Here is a 22,782-nt window from a genome sequence, read left to right as displayed (position 1 = left end):
TGTAGAAGTATTGACCAGCTCCATCTATGGAGATCTAGGTGATGATCCAGTCGTCTCCATGTATGGATATCCAGGGTTTGATGAGGTCAGTGTCGTGATCTTCATACATGGAGATCCAGGTGATGATAGTCAGCAGTCTTGATTTGCAAATGAATTCTGTCTTGGCAATACAGTATATGAAGCGTCCATATATGGGCATTGCCAAATATGGGCGTTCCCAGATATACGCTTAATATTGATGACATCGGGACAGGGATCTCCATGGACGTAAAATAGTCCATGGGCCATATGAGTTGTCGGTATCAAAAAGCTCTATATCTGTAGATTTTATTTTGGTATGATAACCCTTTCTGAGACACAGCTAAATTGGTGTTATCAGCTGCTAGAGTTGGTGTCCCATTAACATTACATTACAGGGAAAAAGGTAAAAAAATTAATCTGCTTTTAGTAGCATAAGAGGGGTCAAACTAGGGGTTTGTCATGATGCCGAATCCATTGCAAGCATCTGTTTTGCACAAAAAACATTCCTTGGGCTATAAATGGCCTCAGAAGACAATGCATGTATGGATGTGCATTCATGTTAGTCGGAGGCCTTAGGGTTTTTTTTCTCGTGCTAATAGGTTTAAAAGCGCCAAATTTTGCACAGATGTAGCCCAGGGCATGCTCTAATGATTTAGCTAGGGCACCCGAGTCGGTGACCTTCGGGCTCCAGAAAACATCCACAAAACTCTGAAAAGTGATGACTCATCACTTTTCATCACTAAACCATTGTCTTTCTGGAGCTGTGGCGACCCCGAAGGTCACCGACTCGGGCGCCCTAGCTAAATCATTAGAGCATGCCCTGGGCTACATCTGTGCACAATTTGGCGCTTTTAGACTGATTAGCACGAGAAATAAAACCCTAAGGCCTCCGACTAACATGAATGCACATCCATACATGCATCGTTTTCTGAGGCCATTTATAGCCCAAGGAATGTTTTTTGTGTAAAACAAATGCTTGCAATGGATTCGGCATCATGACAAACCCCTAGTTTGACCCCTCTTATGCTACTAAAAGCAGATTATTTTTTTGCTTTTTTTTCCTGTAATGTAAAGTTAATGGGACACCAACTCTAGCGGCTGATAACACCAATTTAGCTGTGTCTCAGAAAGGGTTATCATACCAAAATATAATCTACAGATATAGAGCTTTTATAAAATGCATGATAACCTTTGCCACCTTTTTGATACCGACAACTCGTATGGCCCATGGACTAAAAGGGACAAGGAGGGAATGAATTAGCAAGTGTCACTCATGTCACGGCAACACTGGTTAGACTGACACACAATACGTTCATATTAGATATGGCCTTAATATTGAAGACATAAAAGGGGTTCTATTGTATGGGCTTTCCCAGATATGGGCTTAATATTGATGGGCATAAAAGGGATTCTATTAGTGTGGTTGGCTTAATAGGGCATCATCTGGGAATCAGATGTAGAGGTCAGCTCCATATATGGAGATCTAGGTGATGATCCAGTCATCTCCATGTATCCAGGGTTTGATGAGGTCAGTGTTGTCATCTTCATATATGGATATCCAGGTGATGATAGTCAGCAGTCTTGATTTGCAAATTAATTCTGTCTTGGCCATATGGAGCGTCCATATAGGCATTGCCAAATATGGGCTTATCTTCATATATGGATATCCAGGTGATGATAGTCAGCAGTCTTGATTTGCAAATTAATTCTGTCTTGGCCATATGGAGCGTCCATATAGGCATTGCCAAATATGGGCTTAAAGGACCAGGTCACCTCTGGGACAACCAGATCTTATTTTATTGTTGTGTGGGACACGATCAACACAATCCTGAATATTTTTTTGTGTTCAATCTGTGTTTTTAGATATGTTAGTATTTCAGCATGCTACAACTGGTCATATGATGCAACATGCATCATATGACCAGTTGTAGCATGCTGAAATCGGCTGAAATACTAAAATATCTAAAAACACAGATTGAACACAAAAAAATAACTCAGGATTGTGTTGATCGTGTCCCACACAACAATAAAATAAGATCTGGTTGTCCCAGAGGCGACCTGGTCCTTTAAAATTGATGACATCAGGGATCTCCATATAGGATTCCCAAAACAGGCAAACAGTCTTGGTCATATATGAAGCGTGACAGTCAGCAATGTGATGTCGCAACAGGTCAGCTATAGACCTTCAGGCGTTACTGACTGACTCACTGACTGACAGGATCTGCTGGGTTTCATAGTAAACTGCGACCTACGGTCGCAACAAACCATTGAGTGATGGGAGCGTTTCGCTGTTTCTATGTGTCATCTTTTCGACACCCTAACCTCTGTGGGATGAGTCGCTAACCCTCCCGACGCTCCTTTGTCGAAAATGACGGTCGTTCGAAAGAGCGAGATTTCCCCTTGAGTGACCTCTAGACCTACTGCACATATAAAGAGAGCTACTACCTTTAAACACGTTTTTAATCTGAGTTTTTCTTTTCTTAAAAATGTAGATTTGTGTCCCAAAGCGACTGCAAAGGATAGCTGATATTTGTTTCAAAAAGCTTTATACTCTGTATATATAACATGTATATAATGACAAAATGTGACATAGCTGTTTACACAATGCTGTGCCCACTCCAACTGTATATAGGTTACCCTTTTTAGACCTTCCAGAAAAACCCGGGCAAAAATGCGATGAAATATGCAGGGTTTTTATGTGATTTTATGGGGTGAAATTGCGTAAAGTTGCAGAATATGCGAAGAAATGTGCGAAATGTGACATGCGAAATATGCAGAAAGTTGCGATTGCATAATTGCATTTTTCTGGAGGGTCTACCTTTTTCAACAGTTTTTTCAACTTTTTTTCTCATGCCAATAAAGCTCTTTTGAATTGAATTGATTGATTGAATCCATCCAACTGTACTGTATGTGTGATCCAGATGGTTTATAAACTATTTGATTATTGAAGTGCACAGCTAACATGCCTTTTAAAATCACCTAAGCAGAAGAACTATGCTGTTTGTTTGTCTTTTCGTCTGTGTCTGGCCCTGTCCTCATCCCACCCTGACCCGACCCTCGTTCGATTTGTAATGTCACACTGATGGCACAGTTCTTGATTTGTTTAAGTGGGCGGGGAGGGGATGTCACATCTTCATAAGACCTCGATTAGACGCAGTGCCACTGCCATTATTATGAACTCTTCCTGCTCAAGTCAACATTACTTGTTGTGCAAGGATGTCTTGCCGGTGAATTATCTCTGGCAAGTGGGCCGATTTAGCACTGCATCGCAAAGTGCGATAGTAGTGATAATCTATGCAATCCACACATGTAAACAAGCTATTATTTTGGTAATCTGTCTTAATTACTAGCAGCATGAAGCACTTCAAATGAGACAGACAGATGGAGAAATAAGCGCTTTGACTGAATCATGAGAGATGGGTGGGGGTGGGGGCAAGTGGGTGGTTATGACATAGTCAAAGTCAGTACTTTTTAATAAGCTGTTGGATGTGTCCACAGACATACAGCTTTTAAACAACTTAAACGTACATAATGGAAGAAATAAAACACCAGGATATTTAACAGTGATACACAATGATCATCGTCTAGGACTGTGGCACGCAGACTCTGAGCTCGCTCTCTTTGGTACCTTGTGATATGAGGCTCATACATAGTACTCTTGGTACTTCACTCGTGGTTTAAGACACACTGTAGTAAAGGGCGGGTTTTTAGATCGGTTTCAAATGGCCGTTGTAGGGTTGCCAACAACCTGAAATTCAATTAAGGGACACCTGGCGGAGGTGTGTCATTGGAAATCTCCTCGCCGAAAATAGCCGCTCTACAAGCTCAGTCTAGACTCTAGAGATCAACTATTTTTGGCGAATGTTCCCCCCAGAATAGGGATGCTGGGGTTCAAGTGGTTAATATAAAAAATAAAAATAAAAAAATAATCCTATTCCTATCACACAAACATTATAGGCATTTAAACTTGTTACTACTTTGGCAGTAGTAAATGCTTAACCCTGTAGTAACTCTGAGGACCCCCTAGGGGCCCCCACGCCCCCTTTTGGGCCTACAACATTGCCATTATACTGTACAGTATGTTCTTATTGATTGTGATTAAGCACTTTGTACACTAGACTCTCTGGTATGAATGTCACACATTGTTACAGAGATATAAGACAAAATGGAACAAGCTCGCCGGCTTTCATGTTATTTACAAAACAGTGCATTTTGCCAGCTTTGCTTTGCCAGATTAACCACCAGTACTGTGGACTTTCTGGAAACAGTCTGTTGAGGCATATTTAATGGCTCTCTATTTCATCAGGATCAGTGAAGCTTGCAAAAGTGAAGAAGAGCACAACTACAACAACAACAACAACAACAATAATAATAATACAAATAAATAAACATTACAATAAAAAACCCAAAAGGCACTAAGGCCACTACAGTGTGCGGTTTTAGCATGATTCACTGGTCACCAAATATTTATAATGTATATTATTTTAGGATAAGTTGTAGTTGTCTTAACATTGTTTTAAAATGTTCAAGATATTGTCTGTTTATCGTCTCAGTGTCCGCAGGAACCTACGCCAACCATACTGGAGGAGCTGCCCAATCATGAATGTACATACAAACAGTTAAGTCGTCCCACCGCAGAAACGATGAGTGAAAGGTTTGTGCTGGAGATCTTCAAGCAGGCAGATCTGCTTTTGAATATTCTGCGCAGATCAGCTGATCTTTACGGCAGAATCCGACGAGGTGTGCGTTAGTACCATAGACTGTAGAAAAATATGGACGAAATGAAGCCATTGGTTTCTATGCAGCGCAAATGGCCCTTTCTACCCCTTGGAATGGGTGTCGCCATCATAGAAATAAATAGAATTGTAAAAGCATCAGAGATGCTATTGGCTGCCAACGGTCACGTGCAACGCAGGGATACATGGGAGAATGTAGTCGGAGCCTCCCGAAATACAGCACACGAAGAAGAACACAGCCGGCTGCTATCAGTTTAGTTGCCCCCCTCCCCACGCAACTTTATCATTTATTTTAAAATACATTGGACCACATTTCGACAAAACGAATATGATGGTGATTGAAAGGCATTTTTTAACTAGCGATAGGAACCATACAGTATTCATGAAAATGTTAATTAAGGTTAGAAAACGAAAGGGGAAAATCGGGGAAAATGAATGGTATCCAATGGTGGGAAATTCTTTTTGCGATCGGCCGGGGGGGGGGGGGGGAAACAGCGCAACTAGCGGCTAATCATAGGAAGTTTTAGTTCCGTATTGGAGTCATTTTAAATCGGCAGAACTATGCCCCTGGTTAGTACATACGTAAAGTAAACCGTGATACAATGACGCGTTGATTTAAAGCAGAATCCGCTTTACGTGAAGAAGATACCAATGTTTGGGGAAATAAATGCCTGCACGTGGCTCAGGCCCCCATTTTCAACCCATGTTCATATATTTGGTCCAAACTGATGCTCATCTCTCTGTCTCAGAGATAGGGCTGTGGACAATTCAGAAATCGGCCTACCAGTAATCGTCTGTCTGCTCTACTGCCTTAACACACGGGTGACTAAGCGGTCTTTTTGGCCGATTTTGAGATCTCTTTGGAAATGCTAATTCACATTTGTAAGACAATGGAGCCCCACTGGCAGCAGGGGAGGAGGTGTGAAGTCCTGCTTGCTCTCCTGGGCCAAAGGGGGAGAATACCAGTAATTTTGACAGATATATTCAGTCAGACTGGAAGTGATTTATTTTCAGACTCCCGAGTGTTAAACAGTAGGAAGAAACACAGAAGCACCCGGAAGAAAGTTGGACTGAAAGGGAGAGGGGGGGTGGGGGCAGGGCTCCAGGGTGCGACCTATTAGGTCGCATATGCGATCTAATTTCATAAAGTGCGAGTTAAAATTTAACCAGGTCGCGCTGGTGCGACCTGAAAAAAAAGGGGGGAAAAAAAGAAAAAAGAAATCCTCAATCGAGGATCGCCTGACGCCTCTCTCTCTCGCTCCGTCTCTCTCTCTCCCTGGCTGCCTGCCTGCAGAGCCTATGCTCTGCCCCTCCCCTTCTCTCTCTTTCACTCACATACACACACACACACACACACAGTACTACACAGTACACACACACACTCTAGCGTCGGTCCGGTCACACACGCAGACAGACAGACAGACACTCTCACTCTCTCTCTCTCTCACATTGGATAGATATCACATATACAACCTTTCTTTGTATGACCGTGCTTTTTTCTGTTGTCATTTCGAACTGGATAATCTATAATCCACAGGTTGTTTGTTTGCTATTAGATTAGCTATTGATCAGCAATCGCTCGTGGATGTTTCCACCGTTACGTTAAAACGGCTGTGGCTCGTTAAGTTCCTCAGTGCCCAAAATGCGCTTCTCACTTCATAGCCAATTAGCTCAAATGAACGGCAGCTGTAAACTGTTCTGTCTTTGGTGTCTCGTGTGTTCTGTGTTAAAGAGAGAGAGAGAGTGTGTGTGTGTGTGTGTGTGTGTGTGTGTGTGTGTAGCGTGTGTGTGTGTGTGTGTGTGTGTGTGTGTGTGTGTGTGTGTGTGTGTGTGTGTGTGTGTGTGTGTGTCTCTCCAAGTGAACGTTTTCTGTTGATATCAAGCAGCTTACTTCCCAGTATCTCACTCTAAAACCATAAGGACAATTTCATTTTTCCATCCTGCATGAAAGCAGGCCTATTGCATTTAGTCTACGTTGTGCAAGTTTAAAGTCATAGTTCTATATATTGCCTTTGTTAGCCAAGATATTCGTAAATCTTTCTTGAATTAATGTCTTTAGTTTGCAAATATTAACTTGAAGCAAAAATACATAAAAACTAGGCTACAGCTTTTTTTTTTTTTTACTTATCATGAGACATATTGTTATCGGGGTATTCAACAACATTATATTGAATATCAAAGGCTTTCCTAATATCACACAGCCTTAGTGCTGACCTATTTTTACTGCTGCTCATGCAGAGAAACCTGAAGTTCAGATTAAAATATTTAGCCAATATCAAGTTTGGGTCATTGTCAATCTTTACATCAAGGCAAATTGAAATGGCTTATGGTATGGAAATGAACACAACTGTCATCAGTATAATAAGGCTATGTATTAATACCACGCTAATACGCTATACAAAGACAAATTTGGTGCTACCTAATTTCTGGTGGTGCTACCTAATTAAAACATAGGTGGCACCAGTGCTACCTGTGAAAAAGTTAGTCTGGAGCCCTGGGTGGGGGGGTAGTAGATATTGTTTGATTGTTTGAGATTACACATTTGTGTCACTGCTGACACAAACTGTTGTATCCTTCCGACTCACTTACCAGTGAGGATCCCCCACCGGGAGGACATAGAGCCTTCGTCCTACCGCACAACACTCCCCAGTACTGACAGGTACCGCCCCAGCCCGTAGGAATGCATGCAGTGATATCACCCTCTACGTCCGGCTTCCCTCCCCTCAACACGGGCCAATTGTGTTCGTATGGACGCTCAACAAAGTGTGGATTCAAACCCACAACCTTTGCACCATCCGAGAGATGTAGAGTAGGTGGGTTTCTGAACTGTCCACAGCCCTCCTCTGAGACACAGACCTACTGGACAAAAATGGTACCATCTTTTAACCCAAAGACTGTCAGGATTCAGAGCGTTTTTCACCAACCTCTTACAAATTGGAAAATAAGCCTGGCCCATACGCGACAAACCATTTGAAAGATAGAGGCTCTCGCGTCAACCTCACGTCCAGCCCCTCGCCACATACACACACACTTTGTGTTTTTCTTTTTTACCTAAAAAAAGGGAAATCATTTCAGCAAGGGCGAGCTCCCAGAGTGTCTTCCCGTGAGGACGCCAGGACGGGAGGATGGGAGGACAGAGCGGAGGACGGAGCGTCTATTTCACGAGGTTAGCATCACCAGCGTCGTTCCGTCCTCGCGTCCTCGCGGGAAGACGGAGCGTCCTCACAGGAAGACGGAGCGTCCGCAGGTTAGCATTTCACCACTGGTTAGCATCACCAGTGTCGAGCTCCGAAAACGTCGGCAGGTTAGCATGTCACCAGCGTTATTTTTACTGAGGTTAGGTTTAGGGTTAAGGTTAGGTTTAGGTGGTAGGTCCTCCCGTAGAGGATATTAAACTGGGTGTCAGGGACTTAGCCAGTACGCCACTGTGTACAAGTCCGCGGAGTGGAGCATCTCGTCCACAGTCTGTCCGCGGAGCAGACACGGCTAATCCGTGTTCCGTCTGCGGGGCGGACGTGTCTAATCCGCGGGCAGACGCGTCTGCGATCGTGGACACTCTGGGAGCTTGCCTTCCTCAATCATTTTTTGTTTCCCGGTTACGTCATCAACATGTCAAGTGACCTCCAGGGAACCCCGGAAATACTTGGTGACCCATAGGCTAGCACAGCGCCATCCAGCATCAAAACACCAGAGTCTATGGCAGTCAATGAGTAAATAAGCATTAGTGAGGAAACATAATGAAGATATGTCCTGTCCAGGAGACGCTCAGCTTTCAACGCCGTCATGACCAGCTTCTACAAAAAAGGAGCCTCGGTGAGGCTACTTCACCCGTGTCGACTAAGGATAAAGTAAGACGAGCAGGTTTACCTCTTCAACACTGCTGACGAGGCGCAAGCCTTTTATGATTCACAGTGGGGACAGAGCGAAGGACAGATCGAGGGTGAGTGAACAAAAGCATACACAGACACAGCGCAGGAGGCGTGGGCATACATGCGCGGATTGCACACACACACACACACACACACACACACACACACACACACACACACACACACACACACACACACACACACACACACACACACACACACACACACACACACACACACACACACACACACACACACACACACAGAGAAGCTGAGTAAAACTTAAAAATTAATAATTAAACATTTAAAAAATATAATTTAAAATGCATTGACGCTTACTTGAGTGACTTTTTTGTCCTTTTCCATTTTTTTCTCTCTTTCCTTTTCTTTGAATTTTGGATTTTTTCTCTTTAGCTAGAAATTGTTATTACATTATATTTAAAGAGAGAGCCACCGTCTTAGAAAGAGGTAGGCTAATGCACCGGTGGTATAACAAAGGCAACCTGCAGTTCCCACTTTTTATTTTTCAAGGGAACTTAGGCTTTCAGTTTTTCGTTTTTTGTTGTGTTTTTGTTTGGTGTTTTTTGTTATGTGGTAGTCACATCGTGGGTCCAGTATTGTTTATGGGCCAGAGACAGAGTCAGGGCTACTCAATCTCTAATCGAATAACCAGAAATGTTCTCCAGTTTCTCCTTGTTTCTTTCAGTAACCTACTCTGCTATTTTCATTTCCTACTGAATCCTAATTAATGTCTGACATGAGAAAAAATACGAACAATCCTGACTGCTCTGTTAGGATGTTTAGTTGGAATGTAAAGGCTTTGAACAGTCCAGTGAAATGGTGTAGAGTGTTCAACCATATTAAAACCTTAAAAGCTGATATCATATTTTTACAGGAAACCCATTTAAAAAACGAAGATCATAAGCGTCTAAAAAACAATTGGATTAGTCAAATGTATCACTCTAAATTTAACGCAAGAGCCAGAGGAGTGGCAATATTGATAAATAGTAAAATTCAATTCACAGTCTCAGATATTAAATCTGATGTAAATGGAAGATATTTAATAATTTCAGGAATACTCTTTCAAACCCCAGTCCTACTAGTAAATGTCTATGCCCCCAATTGGGACGACATAGAATTTATGAACAGACTTTTATCTGGCCTTCCAGACCTAAATACTCATAAGCTAATTTTTGGAGGAGATTTAAATCTAACTATTAACCCCTTACTGGACCGTTCAAACCCTAAAAACCTCTCTGTATTGAAAATGTCCAAATCATTGTCAATGTTTATGGAGGACAGTGGATGTGTTGACCCGTGGAGGGCACTAAACCCTCAGGCTAAAAGCTTTTCCTTTTTTTCAAATGTTCACCGAGTTTTCTCTCGCATCGACTATTTCTTTATAGACAGGTATTTCTTAAATCATGTTGTATCTGTAAAGTATTTGCCGATAATAATCTCTGATCATGCACCACTCCAGTTGGATATCTCATTTCCTTTAAACATTAAAATACGCCCCCCTTGGCGACTGGATGCCTTGCTGCTTAGAAACGACGACTTTTGTAAAAAAAATAGCTAGATCCATTGATAACTTCGTGGTTGAAAACAAAGCTGACTCCGTACCAGAATCACTGCTCTGGGAAACACTAAAGGCTGTCTTACGTGGTGAGATAATATCATTCTCATCCCGTGAAAATAAAAACAAAAACAAATGTATTACAGAACTCACAAAGTCAATATCCATTGTTGATAAACAATGTGTGATGAACCCATCACCACAACTTATTCAAAAAAGGACCAGCCTTCAATCAGAATACAACATTCTCTCGACCACGAATGCAGAAAGAATGCTATTACAATCTCATGGCCTAACATTATGAATACGGAGACAAAGCCAGCAAGCTATTAGCACATCAGATCAAACGTCAAGCAGCCTCACGGTTAATTCACCAAATTAAAGATAACACGAACCAAATTACTGCCGATCCTCAAAAAATAAATGATGTGTTTAAAACCTATTATTCAACGTTATACACATCTCAATCAGTTAATCAAACGAAGATGAAATCCTTTTTGGATATTCTTAACTTTCCAACCATTAATGTGGAGGGAAAAAACAACTTGGAGAAACCCATAGAGCTGCAAGAGATTATTACAGCCATTAAATCGTTGTCTAGTGGCAAGGCTCCAGGCCCAGATGGGTTCACAACCGATTTTTATAAAAAGTTTGTTGACAAACTGTCTCCTATTTTGTTAGCCGTTTTTAATGAATCGTTTGAAAACAAAGCTTTACCGCTAACACTTACCCAAGCTACGATAACTCTTCTTTTAAAAAAAGGCAAAGAACCTACTGAGTGTGCCGCATATCGCCCTATTTCATTGTTAAATCAAGAACAAAAGATCTTAGCAAAGATCCTAGCCCTACGATTGGAATCTGTCATAGCCCAGATAATTTCAGCAGACCCCTCCTCCAGTGGATCAAATGCACTTTCTCTGATGTTCTCTGTTCTGCGAAGATTCGGTTTTGGGGAAACCTTTGTGTCATGGATCCAGCTGTTGTACTCAAATCCACTTGCAAGTGTAAATACAAATGCATTGCACTCTTCCTTCTTTTGTTGTCCTGTTTTGTTTTGTTTTGTTCTGGTTTGTCTTGTTTTGCTTTTGCTTTTAAGTTGTTAGTGTATGTTATGTTGTTGCCATGTTTTGTTCTGCTGAGTGGCGATTGTTCGTCACGTGCAATGTGCTTTTTAAAAGAAAAAAAAAGGATGACATAGCATTACATGTAATGTAAAGTACATCCAATAAAAATGTTATTATAAAAAAAAAGAAGATATGTTGAAAATGGGTGAAGTGGTCCATTACATCCACCTTTGACGGCACAGCAGTGGGCTGGGGGTTCACCTCAGCCGTAGCGGGGGTCCGAGTCAGTGAGCGACGCTTTGAAGTGGGGCTCCGACGGCATGCAGGAGCCTTTGCGCGACATTTCCATGAAGATGGTGTTGGAGGTGATGCTCTTGCGGTCCTTCTTGGAGGAGAGGCTCCTCTGCCAGCGACAGAACAGCATCTCCACCTGCTCCCTGAAGAAGGTGGTGGTCAGGCTGTACAGGATGGGGTTCAGGGCACTGTTGATGGGCAGGATGAAGATCACCACCCAGCTGGAGATGGTGCCTGCACGGCGGGAAATGGGAAGTTGTCACACTTTAAGTGAGCAGGCAAAATCATACACTGATTAACACTTAATTAAGGATGAACTCATCCATTAATTCATCATGAATTTATCATGGACGCATCATTAATTCCTGGTCCTCCTTGTTAACTAGATGAACTTAACCAAGTGTAATATATCATTGGTTAATGACGTCACAGTTCCACTTCTATACCCAGGATGAGTGCTCATAGTTGGGTAGGAGTAGCGAAGAAGTTCGGTCAGAAGTAGTAGAAGAAGACAGTAGATGAGGTGTCAAGGTGGTGTTCAGGGACCCCCAGGGGTCCTTGAAGGGATTCCCTGGGGGTCCCCAGCAGAATGAGTTAATACAGCGCCAAAATCTGTTTTAACCAGTATAACCCCATTAAATACTTCCGCTATTCAAAAACAGAATAACTTGTAGATCTTTTTTTTTTTTTAATTTCATGAAAACTCTTGAACATCTTTTAATGATTTTAGATTTTTCTCTTCTGGGGGTTCCCAAAAGTATTATTAGTAGTAGTGCACAGCTGCGTGTCTGTCTATGATTCATGTCTCCTCACCAGGTATCTCCACTTCCAGCAGTGAGAGCACTTTGACCAGGAATATGGGGATCCAGCAGAGGGCGTCAGAGAAGACGATGAAGAAGAACCTGTTGGCTATCGCTACATCTCTGTGCAGCCTGCTGCCTGCTGTGGCTCTGAGGCCTGTCTTGTAGATGGAGTAGAACATGCTGGTGTAGGACACCACGATCACCAGGAACGCCACCATGTTCAGGCCTGCATGATGACGTCAATACATCATTATAAACATCAATATAAAAACAGATTTAACAAATAAACACTGGTACAAAATAACACAATATTGTGATGTTGCCTGAAGTTATGCCTTCAACTGTAGTCATCTGCATTCCGACGTTCTTGCTGCTCCAGCCCCTCCTCCAGTGGATAAAATGCACTTTCTCTGATGTTTTTTGGATGGCTACGCTTGGCTACGAAAATGTTCTGCATGTCACACTACGTATAATGCTTAACACGGTAGAACAAACCATTGCTGAGTAGCCTTGTTTTTGAAAGATGCTATTATTAATTATTATTATGATGGGACAGTGCCAATGGAGATTTGGTGTAGATTTGGTGTAAGTTTACTTTTTTTTTACTTGCATCCTAACCAGAGGCAGCATGATCTGTTGAGCACAACGGGAGTCCAATTATTTTCTGGGCTTTGCGTTTGATATCTTGGAATGTTTACAATCCTGTCAAGGGGAAGGATGAATTTCAACATAAAAGTTGGCAGTGAAACCTGGTTTCTATTGGGTTATTTTCCTTTTTAGGTTTAGGTTTGTGACATGGTTTTTTTTAACATTAACAAAAGAAACAACACAGCCGTGTTGCAACTCAATAAATAAACAAAATCAATCAAAACCTCATCTCCAGTTTCAAACACTAACTAACCTATCGAACGTAATATAAAAGTTAGAACAAAATCCCAATCTTATCTACCTAAAATAATCTACCCAAATTGTACTTTGACAAAAACCTGGCGCAGGCCAATGAATAGTTAGACAGCAAAATCAAGCTCAATCATTGTTTACTGTCCATTACTACAGACACCTGTAACCTCAGAATAAAATGGTGCTTCGACTGCTTCGACGGAACAGGATTGGAAGATCTGGAGGGCACTTGCATGGAATGCCCACCACGGGATGAGTACAGTGTGGACATCTGACATGGCATATGACCCATAACGAGACATGGATCCTCACAGCAGGGAGAGAATGATGAGGCTGGCTGGGCACCATGTCAGGCACATGGAACAATCTGGCACTGTGGGAGCCTCAGCCGACCCAGAGGCGCACCACTTACATCATGGGTCTTCAATAGGGAGTCCCCTTGGGGGTCCTCAAGAATTACTACAGGGGGTCCTCCAAATCTTTCAGTGATAGAACGTTTTTTTCCTTCTTTAGACAAAAATAGCAGATCTACAAGCTCACAACGCCTCGCGCTGCAAGGCGTTTTGAGCTTGTAGATCGGCTATTTTTGGCAAAGAGCTTTGGTGTAGAGGGGAAAAAGAGCAGACTAAGTACAGAGTGAAAGGTAAAGTTTATTAAGTATTGACTGTTCAAGTGGTTAAATATCTGAAAACACAAATTGACATGAATCCTGAAAACGTTGAAGACCTCTGACTTACATACTGTATACACGCTGCGGCACGACTGCGGCGCTAACAACACTGCAGAGCTCGAGACCCTGATGCTAGACAAGGAGGGGGTGGAGGGCAGCAATGGAGGAGTTGGTATGGGCTAGTCCGCACTGCTTGTTAGTGCCACAGATCCCTAATCGTTCAGATAGCCGGTGTTAGTTTGTTTGTGCACAATGTGCAGTGGTATGATCAAAGCACATTCCAGATGGGTAGGTATAGTATCCTGGGACAGGGACAGATTGAAGGTGTCAGTAACCCAACAAGCAATTTGAGGGCTAAATGATGTAATTTGAATGGTTAAACTTCAACTTGACGTCTAGCTAAAACTAGTTTATCAACGGTTTAAAATTGCAATTTTTTTCAAAGTAGTGAAAATGATGGCAGCCAGCAGGATTTAAAAACACAATTTGTTGGTTTTGAGACCCTGTAACCTACACGTTATACCGCGGCTGATCGAATTTATTGCGCATTTTATTGCTATTCCCCAACGAGCAATTTGAGGGCTAAATGACGTAATTTGAACGGTTAAACTTCAACTTGACGTCTATCTAAAACTATAGTTTATCAAAGGTTTAAAATTGCAATTTTTTTCAACGTCTATACATAGCCTAGACATTGTATCACCGTCATTTAAACGACTACATTTCGCCGTTAGCGGCCGCCGAAAGTAGTGAAAATGATGGCAGCCAACAGGATTTAAAAACACAATTTCTTGGTTTTGAGACCCTGTAACCTACACATTGTACCGCAGCTGATCGAATTTATTGCGCATTTTATTGCTATTCATATTTGACATAGGTAGCCGCCCAGGTTGCAATCTTCTGTATACCTGACATGTACACTTACCACTAGACCACGGCCACTGATACAACTGAGGAAGTATCCTGCACTATTTGTATGTGACATATCGCCTCCCGCTGTTCGTTTTAGGTCGGTGCATTTTGTTTGACAATGCAAACTAACTTTATATTGATGCATATTATAAAACGATTTTATTTAATCATTATCATTGAATAATGGTGGGGATGTGGGGAGAGTTGAACAGCCGTACGTGTTTGTGTTTGTTGCTGTCAGAATGAATGTAACACAGAGAAGTAATAGTATGCTGTCATGAGCAGCACCACGGCATTATTTATTACACTTTTAGAATTTTTCAAAGGACTTTTGCCCAGCTTTTTAAAGACGGCTAAAAGACGTGCAATGGCCAGAAAACTGCTCAGTGGATGCAAACTACAACTATTAAGGTAGAACCGGGAGATCTAATCATTTCAAGCTATACTGTTAGCATCCGATAATGAACAACTTGATAAAAATGTAAAACATATGTTATGATTTAAACATCGTTTTCATCCAAACGTTGATATATCGTTCAACTGGAAACGTCAGATGACGCCTAAAACTAAACTAGACTATATAGTGATCTTTAGCTCTTAAAATTACTTTAGTCCAATTTGAAAATCAGGTGTGCAAATTAAACGGCTAGAATCGGTCTGTATGAAGATGTAATCTAGCCAGTTGAAATTAACCCACTTACTGCCAGGGGCCACAAGGTGCCGCTAGAGTGCCAGACATTTCTGCATAGGCCTTCGCTCTAACTTACGAAGACCGGATGAAGTTAGCTTTCAGTTAGCTATTAGCTTCTATATTTTTTAGAAGCCCGATCTGAAGCTATTTAGCCGCTGCCCTGGGAACACAGTTCAGAGAAAAAGGTCTCTAAAGATGTGAGTTTGTATTGGAGTCTGCGGCGCGGTGCGGCGGCGTTACCCGATTACGGGCCGATGTAAACAGAATCGCGGCCCGGGGCATGGATGGAAAATTAGACCGGGGCTTCGTTTAGGCCTCCGATTAATTAATTCATTTTATTAAATATCCCGGACTAGATCGGGATAGGCACCCCGGAATACGTCGCGCCGCCGACAGTATAGATTGAGTTTTTTTGGGGGGGCTCTAAACTTTATTCTAAACCATTTTCAATGGGATAAATCGTCGGACCATCTAGAATCACTCGTTGGAAAGCGTAGGACGAGCCAGGACCACCCACATCTCTACAAGAAGCTCAGGGTAAGTAAAATAGCAAAAAAAAACATTGTATTGGATTGAAAAAATCCCGAACTTGTCCAGGATAGGCACAAGAAGGGTTAAGGCTCAGCATAGACCAGACGGCTAGATGGGGTCTAGTGCTCATTGGGAAGCATCTCAGCAAGCCAATGATGAGTGCAGCTTCGCACCAAGCATCGTGGGATGTCATCAGGCCATTATGTGTAAACATTCACAGTGCTGAGAGTTTACCTAATCACCTGTATATTATGTTTGGTATGTGGCTGATGTTTTTTAGCATGCGTTCATGTAAATTCTTGTAATTAAGCCTAATAAGACATACAATCGTGGTGGATCTCATTCCTAACAAGGTTACCCTGTGTTGTCTTAAAGATTGACCTGAGTGTGATCGCACTCAGGCACAGGCAGCACAAGGCACGAGGCAGAGGAAGGTCTGCAGTTCTCAAAGTGGAGTCCAGGGACACTCAAGGGCCTTTTCCACCGGCAAAGAACCGGTTCGGGTTCTTTCTTCCGCCTATGGGATGAACCAGAGGTGAGCTTTTCCACCGGGAACCAAGTCGGTTCCGAACCAAGCAAGCCAGTTCGCAGCCGGTTCACAAGAACGAACCAAGGTTCCAAGAAAGTTGCCATCCCATAGGCAGGAGAAAGAACCCGAACCGGTTCTTTGCCAGTGGAAAAGGCCCCTCTGGGTTTCCTTACCAGTGTTGGGCAAGTTACTTTTAAAAAGTAACTAGTTACTAATTATTTGTTACTCTCTGATAAACTAGTTACTAGTTACTTTACTTTACAACAACAAAAAAAAGTGCTAATCTTATTTTGAATTGCTCTGACTGGAAGTAAAACGCTTACTTTCCAAGGACTTAAAGGCTTACACAACACTACTGGCTGGAGTCACACTATAAGGGCATTTCAGACGGTGGCTAGTACGGTAATTACTTTATGAAGCAGGTAACAGCAGAGCTCTCTCTCTCTCTCTCGTTCCCTGTGTCCACGTTCCTTCTGCCTCTGTGCGTGTGTGAGTCTCCTCCTCTTTCTCCCTCTCTCTCTCTCACACACACACACACACACACACACACACACACACACACACACACACACACACACACACACACACACACACACACACACACACACACACACACACACACACACACACGTGAGTCTCCTCTTCTTTCTCCCTCTCTCTCTCGCTCTCTCACACACACACACCCACCCACCTTGTCAACAAGTCTCTCATGCAGACTGCAGAGAGAAACAGAGCGTGTTGTTTTACCTCATACAGTTTCAGTCCCAGCACCAGTTCAGTTGGATCACATGTAACGCAACCATTTACATCACAGAAAAGAGAAAAGAGAAAAGTAGTTGCGTTACCCAACGCTGTTACATTGTAACGCGATATTCCCAACTGTTCCTCACAGACCTGTAAGGGCTCTCTGCAAATGTACAAATGGATCCAAATGGACCCATTGGGGGCCCTTGAAATTAAAGAGTGGTTTGATAACCAACGAGCATGGTAGCAATGATGGATTTGAATGACTCTTCAAATTACCCAGGAATATTCCTATGGAGTATCCCTTGGCAGTAGGCTTCTCTTCTCGGACGTGCAGAGGAAAGCACACCCCGTTGCGCCCGTAGTAGTTCCCAAACAGGTCCTCATTCAGGAGGGGTATGACGGCAATGATGAAGCCCACCAGCCAGATGGAGATCAGGATAATCTGATAGGACAACAGTAAACTGTTTAGCTCTGGTGGAAGGGGAAAGAGAGCAATATGATTAGTAGCAATAGTACAGTATCTCAACTCTTAAATCATTCACTGTCCATCGCATACTTCCACTGATTTTTTTGGGTTGTCCCACACTGCGTGTTTTCCCTTTTTTCCCCTCCCATTTAGTGTAAAAAAATCGTAGTCACAGACCCACAGGAACACAGGAAATTAAGCCATCGCAACATTAGCTTCTCGTCTGCGGAAATGCCTGTAACTCCGCTGAGAGTTTGCGTTGCATGTCTGGGCGATACATTTGTATTCAACGACTCATAGCCAGACAACCGGTGGTCTGAATTACCTTTTTTTCCCAGCGGAAGCACAGAGATCGGGATCGATCCTATTGGAGATAAATGTTCCGTGACTACTTGAAAAAGGTAAGAAAAAGAAGACCACTTTGAGTGACGCGATTCGAAATGTCAATGTGATAGCCATAGGAGATAATGGTCCCGATATATCAGGATTCCAATTTGCCAGTTTGCCAGAGAAGCTTATGGTTTTATGACAAAAGACCAAAAATACACAGGCAAGACAGTCTCTATAGCATTTCTTTTTTACCCCCTCCTCCAAATGTAGTATTTTGAGTGTCTCAGCTGACCCCTCCGTTTGGTCCCGTGGGAGGACTTGTCAGCTCTGGTACACAGTAAGTCACCAGCTGCTTTCTTTTCCCCTGACAGTGAGGAGTTTCACTGGGACGAAGTAACAAATGCAGAGGAACTATCTGGCCTAGTTCTTCTCCCTGACCAATTCCTACAGTACTGTATAAGCTCAGATACAGAGGTCGCTCTTCCCCGCAAGGCTGCTCACCATCGAATATCACCAATATTGTGTTGGTTGAAGGGCCAAGCAAAGCCCCATGTTCTAATCCTTTAGTCCAGGGGTCTTCAATGTTTTCAGGCCAAGGACCCCCTAATTGAGAGAGACGAAGTAGGGACCCCCACAACCTTTTCATAGATTCCATATAGTTTCATCGTTTGACAGCACAATCATCAGTGCAATTTGGATTCATGTCAATTTGTGTTTTCAGATATTTAACCACTTGAGCCGTCATTACCTAATGAACTTGACCTTTCACTCTGTACTTGGTCTGCTCTTTTCCCCCTATACGCCAAACCTCTTTGCCAAAAATAGCCGATCTACAAGTTGTGAGCTTGTAGATCGGCTATTTTTGGCTACAGTTCTCAGAATATGGACACTAGGGTTCAAGTTGTTAATATAAAAAGGATTGGAAGATTTGGAGGACCCCCTGTAGTAACTCTGAGGACCCTCTAGGGGTCCCCGACCCCCTGTTGAAGACCCTTGCTTTAGTCTGTAGGTAATAACTATGGTTTAGATTTAATAACCCAGTGGTTATGGTCGGGTGTATCACCTCAGAACTCGGGTCTGTCTATCATTTTGTGTGATACCCGAGTGGATCCGAGAAGACCCGTGACTCACCACAGTCTGTTGTTTGTTTGGACGGAGGTTGCTGAAGGGAAAGACGATGACCAGAAACTTCTCCAGAGTCAGGTAGCTCAGGAGGATCACGGACACCTGGAGGACAGTGGAACACGCTCACACACACACACACACACACACACACACACACACACACACACACACACACACACACACACACACACACACACACACACACACACACACACACACACACACACACAAAATACTATTCCAACGGTTTTAGTTTTTGAGCGGTGGTCACACCGTCTCCTATACGTGGCCGTGTGTGTGGGTATGCGTCCGTCCGGCCGTCCGTGTCTGTATGTAGCCTCAAGCCTGCAGTACTTTTTCTGACCACACATGTTAAGGGAGGGGCGCTGTTCTTCAGCCTCAGGCCAGTCACACTCACATTCACACACACACATACACACACACACACACACACACACTCACGCAGCCTCCACCGCTCAGTTCAGACGAGTGTGATTTTTTTGTAAATTAACGCTCTACTTGATCATACTACAGCGTCACACAAAAGCATCAAAAGTAGCAGATCCTGGCTCTGATGGCTAGGGTAGCGGAACAGGCTCCTAGGCTGCTGATGCTGATCCCAACGACCGTTGCTGCGTGACACCCCCCATCTCCCGCTCCCCATTTCCTGTCAGACTACTGTATACTATCTAATAAAAGTCAGAAAAAGCAATATATTTACCTCTGAGAGTGTACAAAATATAATAACCAAAAGGACCCGGAAGAGTCCATTTGGTGACATTTTGTACACAGAGTTAAATGTAATATTATACACTGGATGGAACAACCGTAACTGTACAAATAGCTCAGTATCGAGTTGGATAAAAATCGGAACTCCAAAAATCACATTGATTCTTTGGCCAATATATTAATTTGGCCAATACTTATTATTTACAATAAGGTTTTTTATTTGATTTATGTTTTACAGAATGAAGTCCTGTTTTTCCTTTTTTAATCTCAGCTAAACTATGGCAACAGTGTTTACACATTCTTCAACATTGTCTAAACTTGATCCCCTTGGGGGACAGTAGATTTAGTAGACAGTACATGTACTTGAGTATTGTATTCAAGTCCTTTTTTAATTTACCGCAAGTAGCACAAGTCATACAAATTGACGCGTTTCGAGTACTCAGGTGTGCCTCATCAGTGTTTCTTAAAATGTTAGATTAGATTACCTCGGAGGAGAGCATGGCGAGGAAGCCGATGGTTCTGCATTCCATGCTTTCCATCCAGACCAGAGCGTTCCTGTTGTACTGTCCCCTGAACCTCACGTCAGACACACCCAGAAAGAACAGATACACCCCCATCAGACAGTCTGCACCTGAAACAATAGAACAACAGATACACCCCCATCAGACAGTCTGCACCTGAAACAATAGAACAACAGATACACCCCCATCAGACAGTCTGCACCTGAAACAATAGAACAGATACACCCCCATCAGACAGTCTGCACCTGAAACAATAGAACAACAGATACACCCCCATCAGACAGTCTGCTCCTGAAAACAATAGAACAACAGATACACCCCCATCAGACAGTCTGCACCTGAAACAATAGAACAGATACACCCCCATCAGACAGTCTGCACCTGAAAACAATAGAACAACAGATACACCCCCATCAGACAGTCTGCACCTGAAAACAATAGAACAACAGACACACCCCCATCAGACAGTCTGCACCTGAAACAATAGAACAACACACCCCCATCAGACAGTCTGCACCTGAAAACAATAGAACAACAGATACACCCCCATCAGACAGTCTGCACCTGAAACAATAGAACAACAGATACACCCCCAGATACACCCCCCGTCTGAAACTACAGTACAACAAACAACCGTTAATCAAACAAATCGATTATTAAACATAAGTGGCAATGTAATATGATAACCAGTAAGACGCCCAAAGGGAAGTAAGCGCTGAAACATCAGAGCTTCTGAATACGGCACACAGTTAAGAAGCAGGAGTTAAACTACCAGTAAGACGCCTAAGGGCGAAAAGAGAACTCGCAGAGGGCGTGGTCGCGCAGGACGGAATTCATCTCCATATATGGAGATCTAGGTAATGATCCAGTCGTCTCCATGTATGGATATCCAGGGTTTGATCTTTGATGAGGTGATGTCACGTGATGCGCCGCGTTGCGCCGCGTTGTGAGATGGTAGATCAGCTATTCTCGATGACTGCGTCCCCATGGGGACTGGTAAAATCCTTCCACACAGCTGAAACAGACGCCATGCTTGCAAGGCTGGTCTCTGTCTCACAGTGTCTCCATGTACAGTATGGAGATGTCTTGGCCATATATGGAGCATGGATGACGCACGGATGGACCGACGGACGGATGGATGTACATGATCTGCTGGTTTTCATACTAAATGCGACCTATGGTGGCAAACAATAATCTATCTCTATTTGGGCATGTCATAATAATAATCTACAAGCTCCTTTTGCGAGACACTCGTGTGACAAAAGTAGGGCATTGATTTACGATAAAAGATTAAAAGGATTGTGCCTGATAGCAACAATATAAGACAATCAATGATTAATGGTCTGTGCTGCGAGGTCACAGTGTCTATGGGTGAAGTCATTTGTCACCCTACTGCATGTAGACACACACACACACACACACACACACACACACACACACACACACACACACACACACACACACACACACACACACACACACACACACACACACACACACACACACACACACACACACACACACACACACACACATCACGTAAGGTGACACCACAAGAAGATTCTGTTATCAGCAAAAACTTGCAAGTGTGTAAGTCTCCGTCCTTTGGAGTTTTAAAGGACACAGGCAGGCACACACACACAAATTGTGTGTGTGCCTGCGTGCGTGCGTGCATGTGTGATCACATTTTGACTTTAGTCTGTCTGGCTTGTTATTATTTGACACTATTTGTTTGAGATGCAACACCCAATCAGGAAAGTGAACCCATAGGTACCATCTTCTAATGAACTTTAGAGAGGACCAATTACATATGCCTACAATTTACTATTTACGATTTAAGCATTTAGAGCGCGACTTAACTCATCCAGTGCCTTTCGCGTGATGTCACGCAATAAGTACTAGAGTACGTATAGTGCCGAATGCGCGATGTCGCGCGAAAAGTAATATATTACTGTAACGGCGAGTAAAAATACCTAGTACAATGGCCGACGCTCCGGAGACGAAATCCGCGCTGATTTGTCATCATCACGGCTCCACGAGCACACAATAGTCATCCCATAACATTGAGGTGGACGGCCGATCTCATCTTTAATGTCCATTATCTCAAAACAACACTTTAGAAGCGAAGATGGAGGCAGATGCTCGCTTATAAAACACATGTATAAACGCTCCTATGCAATCCAGCATGGCACCACGTAAACAATGATCGCTTCCGTCTCAGGATCCGATGACGTCAGACCGGAAGTACTTCCGGTCTAGACTTCTGGC

At 43.0% G+C, this 22,782-nt stretch overlaps 1 protein-coding gene across 1 annotated transcript in view; it reads right to left on the bottom strand.

Annotated features, from left to right (window-relative positions):
- Positions 1-3,481: 3,481 nt before the first annotated feature.
- LOC308280675 (relaxin receptor 2-like) overlaps positions 3,482-22,782 on the bottom strand; it is a 38,883-nt gene continuing 19,582 nt past the window's right edge. The window contains exons 9-13 of the mRNA XM_080754998.1: positions 20,479-20,624; positions 19,271-19,366; positions 17,620-17,785; positions 12,374-12,589; positions 3,482-11,794 (exon numbers count right to left, since the gene is read on the bottom strand). Coding sequence (XP_080611124.1) covers positions 11,529-11,794; positions 12,374-12,589; positions 17,620-17,785; positions 19,271-19,366; positions 20,479-20,624 — 890 coding nt within the window. The 3' untranslated portion in view covers positions 3,482-11,528. The remainder of the gene's footprint in view (positions 11,795-12,373; positions 12,590-17,619; positions 17,786-19,270; positions 19,367-20,478; positions 20,625-22,782) is intronic.

This window comes from Nannobrachium achirus (genome assembly GCF_963921795.1).
Source record: "Nannobrachium achirus genome assembly, contig: SCAFFOLD_131, whole genome shotgun sequence".
Taxonomy (NCBI): Eukaryota; Metazoa; Chordata; class Actinopteri; order Myctophiformes; family Myctophidae; genus Nannobrachium; species Nannobrachium achirus.
This window is presented reverse-complemented; position numbering and strand designations above follow the sequence as displayed.